The 20,055-nt window shown below is 38.2% G+C and overlaps 1 protein-coding gene across 3 annotated transcripts in view; it reads left to right on the plus strand.

Annotated features, from left to right (window-relative positions):
- The window catches only part of SLC25A24 (solute carrier family 25 member 24), a 56,919-nt gene that overhangs the window by 23,554 nt on the left and 13,310 nt on the right, over positions 1–20,055 (plus strand). For all 3 annotated transcript variants that reach the window (XM_017862994.1, XM_017862993.1, XM_017862995.1), the window contains exons 4-7: positions 9,066–9,177; positions 11,444–11,602; positions 14,207–14,359; positions 18,207–18,314. In XM_017862994.1, coding sequence (XP_017718483.1) covers positions 9,066–9,177; positions 11,444–11,602; positions 14,207–14,359; positions 18,207–18,314 — 532 coding nt within the window. The remainder of the gene's footprint in view (positions 1–9,065; positions 9,178–11,443; positions 11,603–14,206; positions 14,360–18,206; positions 18,315–20,055) is intronic.

The following is a 20,055-nucleotide window of genomic DNA, read 5'->3' on the forward strand; positions in this document are numbered from 1 at the left end:
ACCTTTGAGTTCATAATTTCTTTCTTTTTCTTGACTACTTCTGCAGTTGATGCTCCCATATTGCATTTTAATTTTGTTCATTGTATTTTTCAGCTCCATGATTTCTGTTTGGTTTTTTTTTCTTTTATCATTTCAATCTCTTTATTACCTTTCTAATTGTTGTCACTGGTTATTTTCCTAATTTCATTGAATTGTTTCTTTGTGTTTTCTTGAAGTTTGCTGAGCTTTCTTAAAACAGTTATTTTGAATTCTTTGTCAGTTCATACATCTCTCTTTCTTCAGGGATGGTCATTGGTACTTTATTTTGTTTCTTTAGTGATGTCATTTGTTCCTGATTGTTGTCAATGATTGTGGCCACGTGTTTATGTCTGTGCATTAGAAGAAGTAGGCGCTTATTTTAGTCTTTGCAGACTGGCTTTGTCTGAGAATGCCCTTCAACAGTTAGCCTGTCTAGAGATTCTTTAATATTTAATTAAATATCTTTAATATTTTGAAGAACTTTCAAACTGTTTCTAAAGTGTCTGAACCATTTTATAATCTCAGCAGCAATGAATGAAGGTTTCAGTTTCTTCACAGCCATATCAATACTCATTACTGTCTGTCATTTGATTTTTTGATTTTAATTTTTTGTGAAGCAGGGTCTTGCTCTATCATCCCATCATCCCATCTGGAATGCAGTGGTACAGTAATGGCTCACTGCAACCTCAACTTCCCTGGCTCAATTGATCCTCTCACTTCCTGAGTACCTGGGAACACAGGCATGTACCACAATGCCTGGCTAATTTTTATATTTTTGGTAGAGATGTGGTTTTGCCATGTTGCCTAGTGTATTAGTCCATTCTCATGCTGCTATAAAGAACTGCCTGAGTGGGTAATTTATAAAGGAAAGAGGTTTAATTGACTCACACTTTTGCTTGACTGGGGAGCCCTCAGGAGACTTACAAGCATTGGTGGAAGGGGAACCAAACACATCCTTCTTCACATGATGGCGGGAAGAGCAGTGCCTAGCAAAGAGGGAAAAAAACCCTTATAAAATAGTCAAATCTCATGAGAACTTACTCACTATCATGAGAACATCAGAATGAAGATAACCTCCCCCATGATTCAATTACCTCTCACTGGGTCCCTCCCATGACATATGGGGATTATTGGAACTATAATTCAAGATGAGACTTGGGTGAGGGCACAGCCAAACCATATCATTTTGCCCCTAGTCCCTCCCAAATCTCATGTTCTCATATTACAAAACACAGTCATGCCTCCCTACAGTCCCCCAGTATCTTAACTCATTCCAGCATTAACCTAAAAGTCCACAGGTCTCATTGGAGACAAGGCAGGTCCCTTCTGCCTATGAGCCTGTAAAATCAAAAGCAAGGTAGTTATTATACTTCCTAGATACAATGGGGGTACAGGCATTGATTAAATACACTTGTTCCAAATGGGAGGAATTGGCCAAAATGAAGGGGCTACAGGCCCCAAGTAAGTCCGAAATCTAGTGGGGTAGTCAAATCTTAAATCTCCAAAATGATCTCCTTTGACTCCATGTCACACATTCAGCTCACACTAATGCAAGAAGTGGGCTCCCATGGCCTTGGGCATCTCTACTCCTGTGGCTTTCAGGGTACAGACCCCCTTCTGGCTCTCTTCACAAGCTGGTGTTGAGTGTCTGTGGCTTTTCCAGGTGAATGGTGCAAGCTGTCGGTGGATCTACTATTCTGGGTTCTGGAGGATGGTGGTCCTCTTTTCACAGCTCCACTAGGCTGTGCTCCAGTGGGGACTCTGTGTGAAGGCTCCAACCCCACATTTCCCTTCTGCACTGCTCTAGCAGAGATTCTCCTTGAAGGCTCTACCCCTGCAGCAAACATCTTTCTGGACATCCAGGCCTTTCCATACATCCTCTGAAATCTAGGCAGAGGATCTCAAACCTTAGTTCTTGGCTTCTGTGTACCTGCAGACTCAACACCTTGTGGAAGCTGCCAAGGCTTGGGGCTTGCAGCTTCTGAAGCCATTGCCTGAGCTGTATGTTGGCTTCTTTTAGCCATGGCTGGGATGCAGGGCACCAAGTCCTGAGACTGCACAAATGAGCAAGGCCCTGGACCTGGCCCATGAAACCATTTTTTCCTCCTGGGCCTCTGGGCCTATGATGGGAGGGCCTTCCCTAAAGACCTCTGAAGTGCCCTGGAGGCATTTTCCCCATTGTCTTAGTGATTAACATTTCACTCTTTGTTACTTATGCAGATTTCTGCAGCTGGCTTGAATTTTTTCCTCAGAAAATAGATTTTTATTTTCTGTCACATCATCAGGGTGCAAATTTGCCAAACTTTTATCCTCTGCTTCCTGTTGAATGCTTTGCCACTTAGAAATTTCTTCTGCCTGATACCCCAAATCATCTCTGTTAGGTTCAAAGTTCCACAGATCTCTAGGGCAGGGACAAAAAGCCACCAGTCTTTTTGCTAAAGCATAGCAAGGGTCACCTTTGCTCCAGTTCCCAACAAGTTCCTCATCTCCCTTTGAGATCACCTCAGCTTGGACTTCATTGTCCATATTACTATCAGCATTTTGGTCAAAGCAATTCAACACGTCTCTGGGAAGTTACAAACTTTCCAACATCTTTCTGCCTTCTGAGCCCTCCAAATCTCTTAAGAAGTTCCAAACTTTCCCAGTCTTCTTCTGAACCCTCCTAACTGTTCCAACTTCTGCCTGTTACCCAGTTCCAAAGTCACTTCCACATTTTGGGGTACCCTTTTAGCAGCACCCCACTCCTGGTACCAATTTACTGTATTAGTTCTTTCTCATGCTGCTATAAAGAACTGCCTGAGAATGGGTAATTTATAAAGGAAAGATGTTTAATTGACTCACAGTTTCGCATGGCTGGGGAGGCCTCAGGTAACTTACAGTCATAGCAGAAAGGGAAGCAAACATGTCCTTCTCATAGTGGCAGGAAGAAGAAGTGCTGAGCAAGGAGGAAAAAGCCCCTATAAAACCATCATATCTCGTGAGAACTCACTCACTAGCATGAGAACAGCAGCATGGGGTTAACCACTCCCCATAATTCAATTACCTCCTACCAGCTCTCTCCCATGACACATAGAAATTATGGGAACTGCAATTCAAGATGAGATTTGGGTGGGGACACAGCCAAACTATATCATCTAGGCTGGTATTGAAATCCTGGGCTCAAGCAATCCACCCACCTTGCCCTACCAAAGTGCTGGGATTACAGGCATGAACCACCATATCTGAACTGTCTTTTGATTTCTTTTGATTTTAACGATCCATTGGTTCTGCTTCTCTAGATAACCCTGACTAATATATAATTGGTATGAAGTGATATCTCATTGTGGCTTTGATTTATATTTCTTTCATGGCTAGTGACTTTTTTTGTACTTTTGGGATATCATTATTATTACTAATGTTTATACTTCTTCAGTAAAATGTTAGAAACACTTTTAAAGGCAGTGTGTGACCAGAGTTTCCTGTAGTTATATAACCATCATGGACCTTCCCTCAAGTGCTTAGCCATTAGTGTTACTCATGTCACTCCAAATGTCTGCTTGTTTTCTTCCATTTCACTGTCTCTTTGTGTCCCAAACCTGAATTCATGGGAAAAACATCTGAATAGTGCTTAATATGGTTTGGGTATTTGTCCCCTCCAAATCTCATGTTGAAATGTGACCTCCAGTGTTGGAAGTAGGGACTAATTTGGTCACGAGAGTGGATCCTTCATTAATGGCTTGGTGATAAGTGAACTCTATTAGTTCATGAGAGCTGCTTGTTTATAAGAGCCTGGCACCTCATTTATCTTGTCCTTCTCTCACCATCTGACACACTTGCTCACCTTTTTCCTTCAGTCATGAGTAAAAGCTTCCTGGGGTCTCACCAGAAACTGAGCAGATGTTGGTGCCATGCTTGTACAGTCTGTAGAACTGTGAGCCACATAAGCCTCTTTTCTTTATAAATTACTGAGTCTCAGGCGTTCATTTAAAACAACGCAGAACAGACTAACACAGTGCTGATTGAAACAGCTGTGACTGGGTCATCACAGTGAGAGAGGAGTCACTGGGTTGAAATATAGCTTCCTACTTACACCTCTTCAGTAGAAGCTGTAGATATGAAGTAGCTGAAGCAGGCATTCCCTCTGAAACGGGTTTCACATACATCATAATTATCTTCTGCTCTCATTTTTCTTTTAGGCTTTCATCTCCATCTCATTTCCCATTTCCTCTCATTTTCATATCTTTAGGTTTCTTTCTCCACAATTATTCAGAACCTGGGAACCCTTCACTCCAGTTATTCTTTGTCTATGCAACTTGTTTCTCTGCTTCATGGCTCTTATGGTTTGTAATCATTGACTTATTTGTGTATCTCAGTGGTTAGGAGTACAGTTTGGAATTAAAACGCCTGGGTTGAAACTCTTAATTGTACTCTACTTACTAGCCTTGTGACTATAACAAAATCCTTAACCTCTCTTTGTCTGTAAAATGGAGAGTGTAGTAAATACATGGGCTTGTTTTAAGGATTAAATGAGTTAACATGGGAAGTACTTAGAACAATGCCTGGCAAATGCTCAATGAATATTGGGTATTGCTTGCTTTTGTTTAGTGCTTGTTGTTCCCACTGAGGGCACAGACCATGTGTATCTGGTTAACAGTTCTATGTCTACCACATTACGATAATGGACTCTCAGAAAATACTAAAGAATATGTTAAAGAATGAGTAGAATTATGCTACTGAAAAGGGTGAGTTGAAGGTAGGTATGGGAAAGGGCACATACATATGGGAAAGGACACATACATCCTGGAAGCTGCATATATGGAGAATGGGTCACACAATGTTTCTTGGTACTCTCTAGACCATAGTGGGCCACCTCTTAGCTAGTGGTCTATGGATTATTTCAGTAGTCTGTTGGAAACAGCCATGGATGTGATCATAATGACCCATTTGTGGGTTTTAAGAAAAAGGACAACTACGATACTAGACAATAATAGTGTGTAAGAGGGGAGGGGATGATTTGTTTTAAACTGTTCTAAAATTGTTACCTTATTTAGGATGGTGGGGTCAAACATTCACTTTAGACTTTGTTATATGTATGTGGTAAAATTTCAAGGTAAACGATTGAAACTATAGTAATTGAGTGTATAACTTCAAAACCAGGGAGGAAAGAAATGGAATAAGAAAATAAATACAAAAACATAAGATTCAAACAATCCAACGACGAGAGGAGAGGGAAAAACATAGAAAGAGATAATTAGAAAGCAATAGGTAAGATGTGAGAAATAAATTCAAGCTCAGTAAAACTCCACTAAAATGTGCCCTGCAATAATGCTGGGGCATGATTTCCCTTCATTTCCATTCTCAAATGGGGCAGGCTAAATAAAGTTCTTACCCTGTTTCCATGGGGGTTTGAGGTGAGTGATGAGTAAGTTAGGAGATAATCACCTTTTGATCAGTTAGAACTTTCTCAGTTTAGTCTTCAATTAATAAAAATTAATGTAAATTTTGTCAGAAGGCAGAGATTGTCAGATGAAAGAACAAGCAAAATAAAGTCCTACTAACCAAAAAAAAGCTGGGGTAGCTATGTTAATATCAGCTATGGGATAGCTATGTTAATATCAACTATTTTAATAATTATTATTAATAAGCTATTCATAATAGATTATATAGTAAAAACATTAGTAAAAATAGAGTGTCACCACGTTTTAAAATTCAGTATGAGGATATAAAATTTTTAAGCTGGTTGATAAAATTCTGGGGATAAATTGGCAAATCCATCACAGTGGTGAGAGAGTTTAACACAGTTCTTCCTGTATTTGATAGGTCAAGCAGAGAAAAACTTTAATGAAGACAAAAAATTTTAAATACATAAGCTTGATTTAATGGGCATGTAATAGGACCTTGCATCAAAAAATTAGAAAAAATATTTTTTCTTAGGTGCATATGGCACATGTATAAAAAGTGATTTCATAGTAGGCAGTAAAGCCAGGTTCAACACATTTCAAAGAACTGGTATCACAAGAACTACTTTCTCTGACCACTGTGTGTTAAAGTAGAAGTCAATTACAGACATAAATTATAAAAATGCCAATATTTTAAAATGTGATATACACTTCTCAACTTGTGGGTCAAAGGAAAGCATAAGTGGAAATTCAAGGACACGTTGACTTGAAAACATTAAAACTTATGGAATATTTCCAAGATGGCACTTGTAGGAATTTTATAGTCTGAAAACTTTTATTGGAAAATAATTAAGTCTGAAAACTAATGTGCTAAGTTAGGGGAGAGAAACTGGAATAATCTCAAAGAAGGCAGGAGGAAGGAGGTAATAAAGAATATATAGCAAAGATGCAGTAACAGGATCAACAAAGCCAGAAGCTGTTTGTTGGAAAAGGCAAGCCTCTGGAAAGATTGATGAAGAAAAAAGACAAATGAGATGTAAGTAAATCATGTTCAGTTACAAAGAGACACCTAAGAACTTTTAAAAAACTAGTAAAATATTATGAATTATTAATGCTAATAAATTTGAAAACAGACAAAGTAGATGAATTTCTAGAAAAATGGAACTTACTGGGACTGAATCAAGAAGAAATAGCTGATAGTACCTAAGCAATTGAAGAGATTGGATCAGTAATTTAAAATGTTCTCATAAACAAAACGTTAGCCCCAGATGGTTCTTGCAAATGATTAAAGAACAGATGTACAAACATTTCCAGGGTGTAGAAGTACACTATCGTATCCTTTCTAGATCATTATAACTATAACACCACAAGCAGACAGTATATGAAACAGCGAAAGTATAGACCAAGATACCTATGACTTATATGTAAAATTTAAAGAAAATATTAGCAAACTGAATCAGCTGTATTAAAAAATATACCACAATCAATGTATTTATAAGAGCAACTTAACGAAATTTATTAGAAGACATTAAAGAAGACTCAGTATAGAAAAGATGTATCTTCTCTCCAAATTGGTAATAGAGATTCAATGCCATTGAAAAAAACCCACCTGGTTTTTTTTTTGAGGAACTTGTCAAGCTGAGTCTCAAATTTATATCAAAGAGCAAAGACCTAAGAATATCCAGGATATTCCTGAAGAACTGTAAGGAGCCAGGGGCCTGCCCTATCGGATACCAAGGGTTGTTACTAAGCCATAACCAAGTCAGTGCTATTTCTATAGAAACAGACAAGTTAACAAGTGGAACATAATAGAGAGCCCAGAAACAGACCCATCCATATTTTGGATTTGTTACATGAAAGAAGTAGCTTCGCAAAACTTTGGGAAAAGGAGAGTGTATGCAATAGATGATGCTCATGCTCATGCTTGTGCAGACAAACAGGAAATTGGGATACCTGCCTCTTACCATACACAAACATCAACCTAAACATGAAAGTTAAACTATAACAGCTTGAGGTGGTGGGGAAGAAATATCTTTATCTCAGTGTAGGGAAGAATTTATTTTAAAACAAGATACAAAAGCCATACACAGAAATGAAAAGACTGAATTCAACTGCATTAAAAAGATTAAATTCAGCGGCATTAAAATCAAGAGCGTCTGTACTTGGACAGCTTAGAGTGGAAAGACAAAGAGAAGGTATTTGCCAACTTATAACTTGAAGGATTAGAATGAACAATATAAAGAATTACATAAATAAGAAAAAGATATACAACCTGTTAGAAAAATGGGCAAAGACATGAACAGCATATTTTACATGGAAGAAACAGCAATAGCAAATGAACATGGTAAGAGATGCTCAACATCTTTGGTAATTTGAAGGGAAATGCAAGTTATACCCACAGCAAGGCTATCTTATCTAAGAAGTTTGTCAGTACACTAAATGTTCTGTGGTTTTAAGCTACAGAGTTTGTAATTTATTTATTTATTCAGTAAATACTCGGTGGCAGGCACTGTTTTAGAAACCTTGGTTATAACTTTGAATGAAATAAAAAAAAAAAAATCCTTGCCTTGTGCAGGCTGCTTATGTGTGGGAGGTTGGGTGGTGGGGTCAGGCAACAAACAATTACATTAAAGTAGAAAATAGTGATATAAATAAAGCTATAAATATTGCAACCCAGAGTAATACTATAAACATAAGTAGTGACTAGGACTCTCATGCAGATATACCTCTGTGCTGGGACAAGTGAAAGTTTAAGTGTAATTTCCCATGTGCAGGTCAAAATAAAAAAATGACACTAGAAAACACAATAATGAATATCTGAAAATTGCATTTTATTTGACTGCTATCCTTTTGCATAATTTTCATACTAATTAAGGAATAAAATTTGTAGGATGCACCAAAGCTTTTTCTTTAGAGACATCCATTAATTCAGTAAATAAATGAGCACCTTCTTTGTGCCAGCCGCTGTAAGAGGTGGCCGAAAGAAGGGAATAAAACGGTCAAAATCCTGGCACATTTGGAATTTCTCTTAGGAGAAAACAGATACAAATGGCATTAATTACCAAGAAACTTGTAAAACAAGCCAAATATTAATGATAAATATTTAAGACTACAATATGTTAATTTTAAGATTGAAAATGAGGTGCCAGGATTTCTTAAGACTCAAAGGCACAGTCACTGAGAGTTTGATTTTTTACAATCACTGTTAATTTTTTAATTTTCCTAACTTGGAGGAAATTGATAACATGTTTTGAGTATATTTCAAAACTACATTCAAATGTTGCAATAGAACATTAAGAATTATCTTCATGATCCACTAAGTGCATGAAAAAATGGATAGTGAATCTATTCATTACCACCTTTCAATATTTTATCTTTCAGTTTTTGTGTTTTGTAGCTCATTGGCAGAGTTTGACAGAGTGCTGAAAGTAGTCTTTGGTGAGCTGGCTGTAATTTTGGGACCCATTTTTATCTAGATAATTAAAACTATCTAACAGGACCATAAAATGCTTGCTGCCATTTCCAACAACCTATATTTGTGGATGGGGTTTTTTAACTTAATAAGAATATTATGTTAGAAAAGGAACTGTCGTTCTGTAAAGTGGCCAGTATTGTTAGTTTTATTTATCAATTTAGTTTTGTTCTTTGATCTTTTTTTTAAAATTTCAGCATTGATGCTGATGGGACAATGACAGTGGACTGGAATGAATGGAGAGACTACTTCTTATTTAATCCTGTTACAGACATTGAGGAAATTATCCGTTTCTGGAAACATTCTACAGTAAGTATACTTTATGTATTTATACTTATTTGGAGCTATAAACCATAGGTACAGTTATCAACCAAGAACACTCTGTAACACTTAAGGGCCAGGATACCTGAGTCCAGTAGCTTCTTAACCTGTAGAGTTCTATTTATTCTATTAGGCATAGATTTATAGAGTTATTTAAAAAAAACCAAAAAACAAAAAACAAAAAAAAAAAAACAACTAAGACTGCATAAATGTCCATTCTGAAAACTTGGAAGAAGTACCACCTTGATGAATAAGCTGTCTAGCTTTTATCGGCATTTAAGTATTCTGCCATAGGGAAGTGTAAAAGTTGTAGCCTTTTACTTTTTTTTTTTTTTGAGACGGAGTCTTGCTCTGTGGCCCGGGTTGGTGCAGTGGAGCCAACTCAGTTCACTGCAAGCTCTGCCTCCCGGGTTCATGCCATTCTCCTGCCTCAGCCTCCCGAGTAGCTGGGATTACAGGCGCCCGCCACCTCTCCCGGCTAGTTTTGTATTTTTTAGTAGAGACGGGGTTTCACTGTGTTAGCCAGGATGGTCTCGATCTCCTGACCTCGTGATCTGCCTGTCTCGGCCTCCCAAAGTGCTGGGATTACAGGCGTATTGGCCAAATAATCTCAGCACCTCATGGTTGCTAAGGATCTATGTCCTTGTTTGGTCAGATTGCCTAGATTTATCTCTGGCTTAAGGCACTTACAATATTCATTAAAGGTTATAGAATCTTTTTGCTTCATCTGCTTAGCATTTCATACCAGTTTGTTTTTCACAAAACTTTCAAATTTTGATTGTTTCATTAATATTATGCATACTGATGTAAACCAAGTTCTATTATTATGTAATCTGCTCCTGAAACCATTGGGAACTCTCTGGAGGTTTTTGTTTTTGTTTTTTTTTGAGACTTAGTCTCACTCTGCTGCCCAGGCTGGAGTGCAGTGGTGCGATCTCGGCTCACTGCAACCTCCGCCTCTTGGGTTCACGCCATTCTACTGCCTCAGCCTCCCAAGTAGCTGGGACTACAGGTGCCCACCACCACGCCCAGGTAATTTTTTGTATTTTTAGTACAGATGGAGTTTCAGCATGTTAGCCAGGATGGTCTCTATTGCCTGACCTCGTAATCCGCCCGCCTCGGCCTCCCAAAGGGTTGGGATTACAGGTGGAGCCACCGCGCCCAGCCTTTTTCTTTTTTCTTAATGGGATTGTCTTCTATGCACTTAAGATTTTACTAAATTAAATATGCATTAAATGAAGTCAGGAGTTCACATTGCCACTAGTAACAATGCCTAAGCTTACATAAAGCATTTTAAAATTGTTGGCGATTAGTGCCTTCTCAGCTATGAGTATAAAATAATATACTAGTAGTTCAGTTGCCTAGATAAATTTTACACTATGTGAAGTTTTATTTACATAATTCTTACTGTATTTTTTAAGGTAGTTGGTAACAGTTGAGACTACAATCGTATCTCCATTTTATTGATGGTAAAATGAAGGAAGAGAGGGTTACTACCATAGGATAGTAGGATAGCTCCTTCCCCTTGCACTCTTGCTTGTAAAAAAAATTTTATGACAAAACAATTTAGATAATAGAATTGTAAAAATATTATTGTAGAGTTGTTTCTCTCAAGCTATAGTAATGTAGAATAGGTTGAAGGGGTGATGATTTGAAACAATACCTCTCCATTAGCTAAATTTTATATGGAATCTATTGCATGTTTTAAATGACAAGTCAGATTTATAAAATATTTTATAAACAGTAGAAAATGAGTTTAGGGGTATTCACATACACAGTTTTAATTTTATTTACATATTTAAAACATCATGGTATAAAGTGTAATGTGGATATAAATTTGAGATAAAGGAAGTATTGTTTAATAACTGATGAACTAATTTCTTAAAAGATGTCATCACCAATTGGTTTTCTAGCCTTATGAAAAGTGGTTGCAGTAAAAAAGATGGACTATACCTGATAAAATGCTGCCCTTTCATTCTAACTTAGACCTAGAGAAGAAAAGATACTGTGAATCTATGATGAAAGAAAGTTGTAACTGTTGGTTTTGTATATTTGTAATTACTGTTTATTTTCATTTCTTGTGAACTGATACTGTACATTGTTCATTGTGAATAGAAGACATAATCTTTGTGCTCAAATTCTAGGGAGTGAAGTTCATATTAACAGTAAAATAACATATGATTCTCTCTAAAACAGAAACGTCTTCTGGGATTATATATTTTTAACTAAGGGGATCTTTTTTTCATTTTAATAGGGAATTGACATAGGGGATAGCTTAACTATTCCAGATGAATTCACAGAAGATGAAAAAAAATCCGGACAATGGTGGAGGCAGCTTTTGGCAGGAGGCATTGCTGGTGCCGTCTCTCGAACAAGCACTGCCCCTTTGGACCGTCTGAAAATCATGATGCAGGTGAGCTTTATTATCGTGTGTCCAGGTTTGCCCTAAATATTCTGAAACAGTGAGAAATGTGGTGCTTTGAAAAAGAAGTTTTAAAATTTCTCAGTAATAATCTTTTATACTCTAAAAAATAAATCTGTTTTGTTGCTGTTAACTCTGAATTCAGTCCATGTAAGTATGGCAGTGTACCAAACCTTAGATTGTTAGTACGTGTATGTAATGAACTTTTAATCTTTGGCATTCTATGACTATTCAAACGTTTAATTTAAATAATATCCCTAGCTATTCTTGTAGGATTCTCCTTATTTATAGTTTCCTTCCTTTTTATATACTTTATTAAAAGTAAAGTATTTCTGAAATCTAGAATCTTAGACCAGCAATGTAATTTTAAAAATTATTCTGAAGCTGAGGTTAGCAGAAAAAGATCTGGCTTTATAGACTGATTTTGTTATTTACTAGCAGTGTAGCATTGGGCTGGCCAGAGTGGAAAGAGGGAAAGGAAAATAATTAATATGTATTTGCTTATTGTGGTAAGCTAGTTAATGCTTGCAGCAGCCCAGTGAAGTAGGTATTTTATCATTTTTCCAGGGGGAATCTGAGGCCCAGAGAATTAACTTTTCCTTTACCACAAATGAGAGGGGGAATGGAGTATCTTTGCCTCCAGTGCTCTTGGTTCTCATGCTGCATGAAACCTCTGAGGTCTCATTTTCCTTCATTCTGGGATGGGGATAAGAATATCTAACAAGAATGGTTGTGAGAATCAAACAATATCAGGTATGTGAAAATGTCTGGTACACTGGAATAACCTATTGGAACATAGTAGTAGTTTACCAAATATTTTTACAACTTTGTTATACTTACGGTCAGCAGTTTTACATTTGTCCATAGATTTCTGGACAAAAGATTTCTGACAGTATTTTAAGCTAGCATTCCTTCAGAATGTACCCAAATCCCAAAATTTATTTAGGGGCAAAGCTAATGCTTTAAAGGAAAAGGAGAGGGAATTGGTGTATGTTTTTCTTTAGGAACAGTAGTAACTTGACTTTTAGAGAACTTGAATAAGCATTTATTTTTTCCTTTGTCCTATTTTATTGTGAAGTTTATTTATTTAAAATAAAATGGATTTCTCTGGAATTTAGTTTCTGCAAATGTGAGGAGTTTCCAAAGTCAACCTTCAGGTTCAATACTTCTCTAGAAATACTCACATAACTTACTGAAAGCTTATTATCCCTGGTTATGGTTTATTACAGGGAAAAGATACGGATGAAAATCAGTCAAGTAAAGAAGCTCATAGGGCAGAGCTTCTGTTCTCCTCTCCCTGTGGAATCTCCATGTCTTACTTTCCTGGCACTGTTGTGTGACACTAGGCACGGAATATTGCAGACCAACCAGGGAAGCTCACCTGAGCCTTTGGTGTGCAGAGTTCTTATTGGGCCCCGTTTTCATACTGGCCACATGGCTGGCCTTCAGAAATCACCCCCTTCTATGAGTGCGTGTGTGTGCGTGTGTGTGTGTGTGTGTCTGTTTAGTGGTAATCACCCCTTTTATGTGAGCTGAAACAATCAGAAGAATGCCTGATTTGCTTAATTATTTTTGGTGTATTGGATTTAATCAGTTTTTTCTGTAGGTGGTCATAAGGTATAGTATTTTTAAATGACTACCACATCTGTAGTATAAACCAAGTCATTTATCAGTATTCACAGGATGGGTACATATTGTAATGAATTTATTTGCTAGAGAGGCCTCAAATGCCAAAGAAGGTACAATTTTTATTTTTGGTTTCAGGCTGTATGCGTTCCAGTGTTTGTAACCCTGATATACACAATATCCAAACCATTTCAGACCCATTTACAGTTCATGTCTGTACTACTTCTTGAGGACAGGGAGTAAGATACTACTCCCTGTCCTCAAGAATATAAACAGTATTACTTGCAGTATATATAATATAATATAATATAATAAAGAGATGGCACTAACATGGGCTGTTAATGCCACATGAGGCAGCAAGATGCAAATCCCACCTGTCTCTCCATAAGTAGATAACATGACAAATTATCTGGATTCAGTGTTTGTGGTAATTGACCTTCCTAGTTATGGGCTTTGGGCAAGTTATTCCAATCCTCTATGTCTCAGTTTCCTTGCCTATAAAATGAGAACAAAAACAGAACCTACCACAGATGGGCATTGTAAAGATCACACAAGTTAATCAATGTATTAACAGGATGCTTAATCCAATGTCCACTGCTAATAGTATACATTTAAGTATAGTGCTTTACAGGAGAGAAAATTGTATACGTAACANTGATACATAATTTAGTTAATATTATCTTCTGAAGGTTGTTCATAATTTTAATATTCTTCTTGTCTTCTCTCTCTGCTTTCTCACACCGAAGATAGCAATTATTCTTAGTTTTAGAGTCAGAGACAGGCGTCTAAAATCATGGCAATACTCCCTCCCATCATTATGTATAATTTATTTTTTCAACCCCTCTATATTTTATTTTCAAATATATCTTCTTACATTTAGAAACAGTATTGAAAAGATTGTGTGGTTGCTTTAGAAAAGTAACAGTAATATGCCACCAGCATTTTATATCATTCTGCTTTTATTTTTAGGTTCATGGTTCAAAATCAGACAAAATGAACATATTTGGTGGCTTTCGACAGATGGTAAAAGAGGGAGGGATCCGCTCCCTTTGGAGGGGAAATGGTACAAACGTCATCAAAATTGCTCCTGAGACAGCTGTTAAGTTCTGGGCATATGAACAGGTAATTTTTATCACCTATGGAATTTATTAACAAAGAGGAGTTAGTAAATGGATTCAATAAAGGTTAATGTATAATGCTTTTGGGATTCTTGTTTTAATACACAATAATCTTTCACATATACTCCATATCATTTATAGATTAGACTAAATAAAATCAGAGATTTCTCGTGACCAAGTTAGGGGATTCTTAATTCATCATATTATTTATAAAGAAAGTTTTTTTTCCTAAGTAGTTCTTAAAGGAAGGGTAGAATTTTAGTTTATTCATTCTAAATTCTGAGCAGAAGCAGCACACTAACGTAAGTTTTATGGAAGTGTCACAATCTAACCTGTGGAAGGAAAACTTACAAGTTGAAGTCCTTTGTGTAATTTGACATTGCTGTAAAATTGAGCTGAGTTTGGAGTGACAGCTCCATGAAGGCAGGGGCATGGCTTCTTCCCCATGTACTCCAGCACCTAGACAGAGCTTGGCATGTGATAAGTGCCAAGTGAGTGTTGAATGAATGAATGACTGAACAAAGGCATTTACCTCTGAATCACTTCTCTGTTGACTTTTGTTAACTTGGATTTTTTGAGCTATTGCTTCAGCCTAACTCAATGTAAAGGGGAAGTACAGAGGTAAGTTTTAGAGTTTGGGTTCTCTTTGTGGTCATTGGCAGAACTGTCTAGTTGAGCAGCCACAGATTACTTTTTCCGTTATTTATTCCATTGTTGTTTATCAAGGACTGTAAGGGCCTTGAAATTCAACTCCCCACCCCATAGTTTTGTATTATTGCATGTAGATTTTAGATTATTCTGGAGAGTGTTTTGTTCTTGAGCAACAGAATACTCTTGAGAAGATTATGGTATCCTCTTTCTTTGCCTGGGAAATAGAGAAGCAAAAAAAAAAAAAAAAAAAAAAAAATTTAAAGAGAATCTAGTCTCCAGGATATTAATGAGAACGTATCCTTGGGAAGGTTATTTTCCTTATGTGAAGGTTTGAAGATTCAAATCATGATTATTAAGGGCTAATGTTCGAGATACCCGTAGGTTATTCTGACTTCATACTTGGATTTTATGATAGGAAAGCCAGAGCCTAAAATAAACAAATACTCAGTGCAGTTATTTCAGTATGCAAGAAGTTTAGTATTTTTGAAAGTCCATTGCCGGGCGCGGTGGCTCAAGCCTGTAATCCCAGCACTTTGGGAGGCCGAGACGGGCGGATCACGAGGTCAGGAGATCGAGACCATCCTGGCTAACACGGTGAAACCCCATCTCTACTAAAAATGCAAAAAACTAGCCGGGCGAGGTGGCGGGCGCCTGTAGTCCCAGCTACTCTGGAGGCTGAGGCAGGAGAATGGCGTAAACCCGGGAGGCGGAGCTTGCAGTGAGCTGAGAACCGGCCACTGCACTCCAGCCCGGGCGACAGAGCAAGACTCCGTCTCAAAAAAAAAAAAAAGAAAGTCCATGGGTATTACAAACAAATATGCATATTTTACTTTATGTCGTTTGTCAGATTCTTACCTTGGATACCACCAGCAGGCATCCTCTGCTTCTGTCCACCCAAGCTCCTTCCTAAGACCTCTTTATAGTATTGTGATTTCTACACACTAACTTTCTTAGACATCAAGAGAAAGCTGTCTACACAGTGTGGTGTAGTGTTCTTATGGGCTCTGGGCCTATGGTGCCGCTTTCTCCTGTCCTGCTGAAGGTCCATTCATCCCTCGGGGCTCTCTAAAAGCCACCTTCCTGTGAGAAGCATATCCTAAGCATCTTAACCAAAACCAATTCCTCCCCTGTCTCGCCTCCCTTGAGTGCTGAATTGCAGAATATCCCATTTTTCATTGGATGATGGAAAATCCATTGTTTTCTCAGTGGGTTCTAAATTACTTCAGGATAAATAGACTGTATATATTCTCAAATTTCCCAGAGTATGTAACTAGCTCACTTTTAGTTTCAGATAGGTTTTGTTCATTGAATAGCTAGTACTTTAGGAAACTAAGAAAAAGATCTTTTCAACCTGGTGTGTAGCTCTGTCAAACACATCATCAGTTTGGGGTAAAGCTGTGTTCCCTGTGGGTTGTCATTGCCATAGTAGTGTCATTGTATCATTGACAGGGTGGTAGTGTGGGATAGTGTTCTCATGGTTTCAGCTGCCATCTCTGTACTGACTGCGTTCCACTCCATTATCTTTCTCTTTATCTCAACACCGTAGATCTACCTGTGTACTGTGTGTTTCAGCATCTCTGCTTGCATGTCCTAGGAGTGTCTCACACTCAACATACCCACCATGCACGTCATCTTTCTGCTACTCCCTGTCTCCTGACCCTGCTTCAGCAACGCACACACACCCTTCCTCTTTCTATATGTCATATGGTGGGGAATGTCCTTTAGTACCTTACTCAGGAGTTAGTTCCTCCAGGAATGCTTCTGTTTTAATTTCTTTTTGTTACAGCAGTTTCACACTGCATTCTGATGTTCTCTGCACTTATCTTCTTGGTGAGACTGTGAGCTTCCTTAGGCAGTGGCTACTTGTATTCCTAGCACCTTGCCTAGTGCCAGGAAACTCTTACTAAGTGAATGAAAAGACAGAACTGCCGGACTGGAATTTGAGCTCAACTTGCCTCAATCTCAAGCCATTAAGATGAAGGGGAGCTGGGCGTGGTGGCTCACGCCTCTAATCCCAGCACTTTGAGAGGTAGTTTGCTTGAGCCCAGGAGTTCAAGACTAGCCTGGGCAACATGGCAAAACCCCATTTCTACAAAAAATATAAAAATTAGTTGGGCTTGGGGGTGTGTGCCTGTGCTCTGGAGGCTGAGGTGGGAGGATCACTTGAGCTCGAGAGACAGAGGTTGCAGTGAGCTGAGATCACACCATTGCAGTCTAGCCTGGGTTCCAGCCCAGGTCTGCCTGACTCTCAATCCCATGATATTAATATCCTGGCCAGTCACTATTTTGGCTGTATTGGGGTCATATTTCCACCCTTGGTCCAGTTAGCTATGTTGGGTCACTTTAGTACTGATAGCCAGGGAGATGCTTGATAGGTTAGTATAATTCTATGTATTACCTGCAAAAACTGTTTTTATAAATTGTTGTGTTAATATTTGTTTGTCACCTATTTATTCGTTTTATTTGCACTGGTGAAAATAAACTCATCTTTTAAAAACTGTGGGGAAACTATCCAAACACTGTGAAAACTTGATTAACCTTGTATTTTCTGTACATCTGGGGAAGAATGCTGTTATGCTGTTTCAGCAAAGGAACAACTTGGTCCAAACTGGGAGACATCTGTGTTCTGTAGAAATCTGACTTGAAAACCACTGTCCAGTAACTGTGTGTAGTAGCATTTAGGCCTTGCTCTTCTGCTTCGTATTATTAATGCAGTATATACATTTCAAGACACATCATCCCATTTGTCAATTTATTGATTTCTAGGAGCCGATTTGTATTCTAGGATTGTCTAGTTGGCTTGGGCTGCCATAAAATACCACAGAGTGTGTGGAATCAACAGAGGAAATTCATTTCTCACAGTTTCGGAGGCTAGAATGCCTAAGATCAAGGGCCTAGCCAGTTTGATTTCTAGTGAGGTTCTCTTCCCAGCTTGTAGACAGCTGGTGTGTGCTCACATGGTCTTTTCTTGGTGCACATGTGAGGGGAGAGAGAGAGAGTGAGCCCTCTGGTGTCTGCTCTTATAAGAACACTGATCCTTTCATAAGGGCCCCATCCTCATGACCTCATAACCCTAATCTAGAAGCCTCATCTCCTAATACCATCACATGGGAGGTTAGGGCTTCAACATATGAGTTTGGTGGGGGCGCAGCTCAGTCCACGGCAGGTAGTAATGTGCATTGTAAAACTTATTTATACAGTACAAGAAGTTACTTACTGAAGAAGGACAAAAGATTGGAACATTTGAGAGATTTATTTCTGGTTCCATGGCTGGAGCAACTGCACAGACTTTTATATATCCCATGGAGGTGAGTACCATTGTGAAGTCTGACTGTGTGATGGTGTTCGTGTTGCTTGTCTGTTGCTCTCTAACAAGTTATTCCAAAATCAACAGTTTAAAACAAGTATTTATCATCGCGGAGTTTCTGTGGGTCGGGAATCTGGGAGCAGCTTAGCTGGGTGCCTCTGGCTCAGGGTTTTTCACAGCCTATAGTCAAGATGGTAGTCAGTGCTGAAGTCACCTTGAGGCTTGGCTGGGGGCGAATTCCAAGCTCATTCGTGTGGTTGCTGCCAGGCCTCACTGGCTATGGGCTGGAAACATCAGTTCCTTACCACATGAGCTTTTCTGTAGACTGCCTGAGTATCCTCAAAACACAGTAGCTGGCTTCCCTATGGTCAGTGATCCAACAGAAAGAGAGTGCCCAAGACGAAAGCTGTTATCTTTTGCCTTTTCTGCTGTATTCCATTGATCATACAGACTAACCCTGGTAGAGTGTGGGAGGGGGTGATATAATGATGTGAATTACCAGGAGACAAATATCATTGGGGGTCACATTAGAGGCTGGCTGCCACTGTGTTGGTGAGAAATATAATTCTCACTCCTGTCCAAAGAGTTTCTGTGTGATAAATTTAATAATAGAATCTCAGGATTTGATTATATGGTGGTATCCTAATTAGACATCCTTTCATTATTGCATAGGTTGGCAAAACACAGACCTACGGGCTGTTTTATACAGCCCTTGAGCTAAGAATGCTTTTTTACATTTTTAAAAAATGTGCAATACAGGATAAAGCGAGAAAGATCTAAAATCGACATGCTAAAATCACAATTAAAAGAACTAGAGAAGCAAGAGCAAACAAATTCAAAAGATAGCAGAAGACAAGAAATAACTAAGATGAGAGCAGAACTGAAGGAGATAGAGACATGAAAACCCTTCAAAAAATCAATCAATCCAGGAGCTGGTTTTATGAAAAGATTAACAAAATAGACCACTAGCCAAAATAATAAAGAAGAAAAGAGAGGAGAATCAAATGGACACAATAAAATGATAAAGGGGACATCACCACTGATCCCATGGAAATACAAACTAACGTCAGAGGATACTATAAACACCTCTATGCAAATAAACTAGAAAATCTAGAAGAAATGGATAAATTCCTGGACACATACACCCTCCCAAGACTAAACCAGAAAGAAGCAGAATCCCTGCATAGACCAATAACATGTTCTGAAATTGAGGCAGTAATTAATAGCCTACCAACCAAAAAGAGCCCAGGACCAGACACATTCACAGCCGAATTCTACCAGAGGTACAAAGAAGAGCTGATACCATTCCTTCTGAAATTATTCCAAACAATAGAAAAAGAGGGACTCCTCTCTAACTCATTTTATGAGGGCAGCATCATTCTGATACCAAAACCTGGCAGAGACAGGACCAAAAAAGAAATTTTCAGGCCAATATCCCTGATGAACATCAATGTGAAAATCCTCAATAAAATACCAGCAAACTGAATTCAGCAACACATCAAAAAGCTTATTCACCACTATCAAGTCAGCTTCATCCCTGGGATGCAAGGATGGTTCAACATGCAAATCAATATAACAGAATTCATAATAAACAGAACCAGTGACATTGATTATCTCAATAGATGCAGAAGGGCCTTCAATAAAATTCAACACCCCTTCATGCTAAAAACTCTCAATAAACTAGGTGTTGATGGAATGTATAACAAAATAATGAGAGCTATTTATGACAAACCCACAGCCAA

This window comes from Rhinopithecus bieti, unplaced genomic scaffold (genome assembly GCF_001698545.2).
Source record: "Rhinopithecus bieti isolate Rb0 unplaced genomic scaffold, ASM169854v2 scaffold_66334, whole genome shotgun sequence".
NCBI lineage: Eukaryota > Metazoa > Chordata > Mammalia > Primates > Cercopithecidae > Rhinopithecus > Rhinopithecus bieti.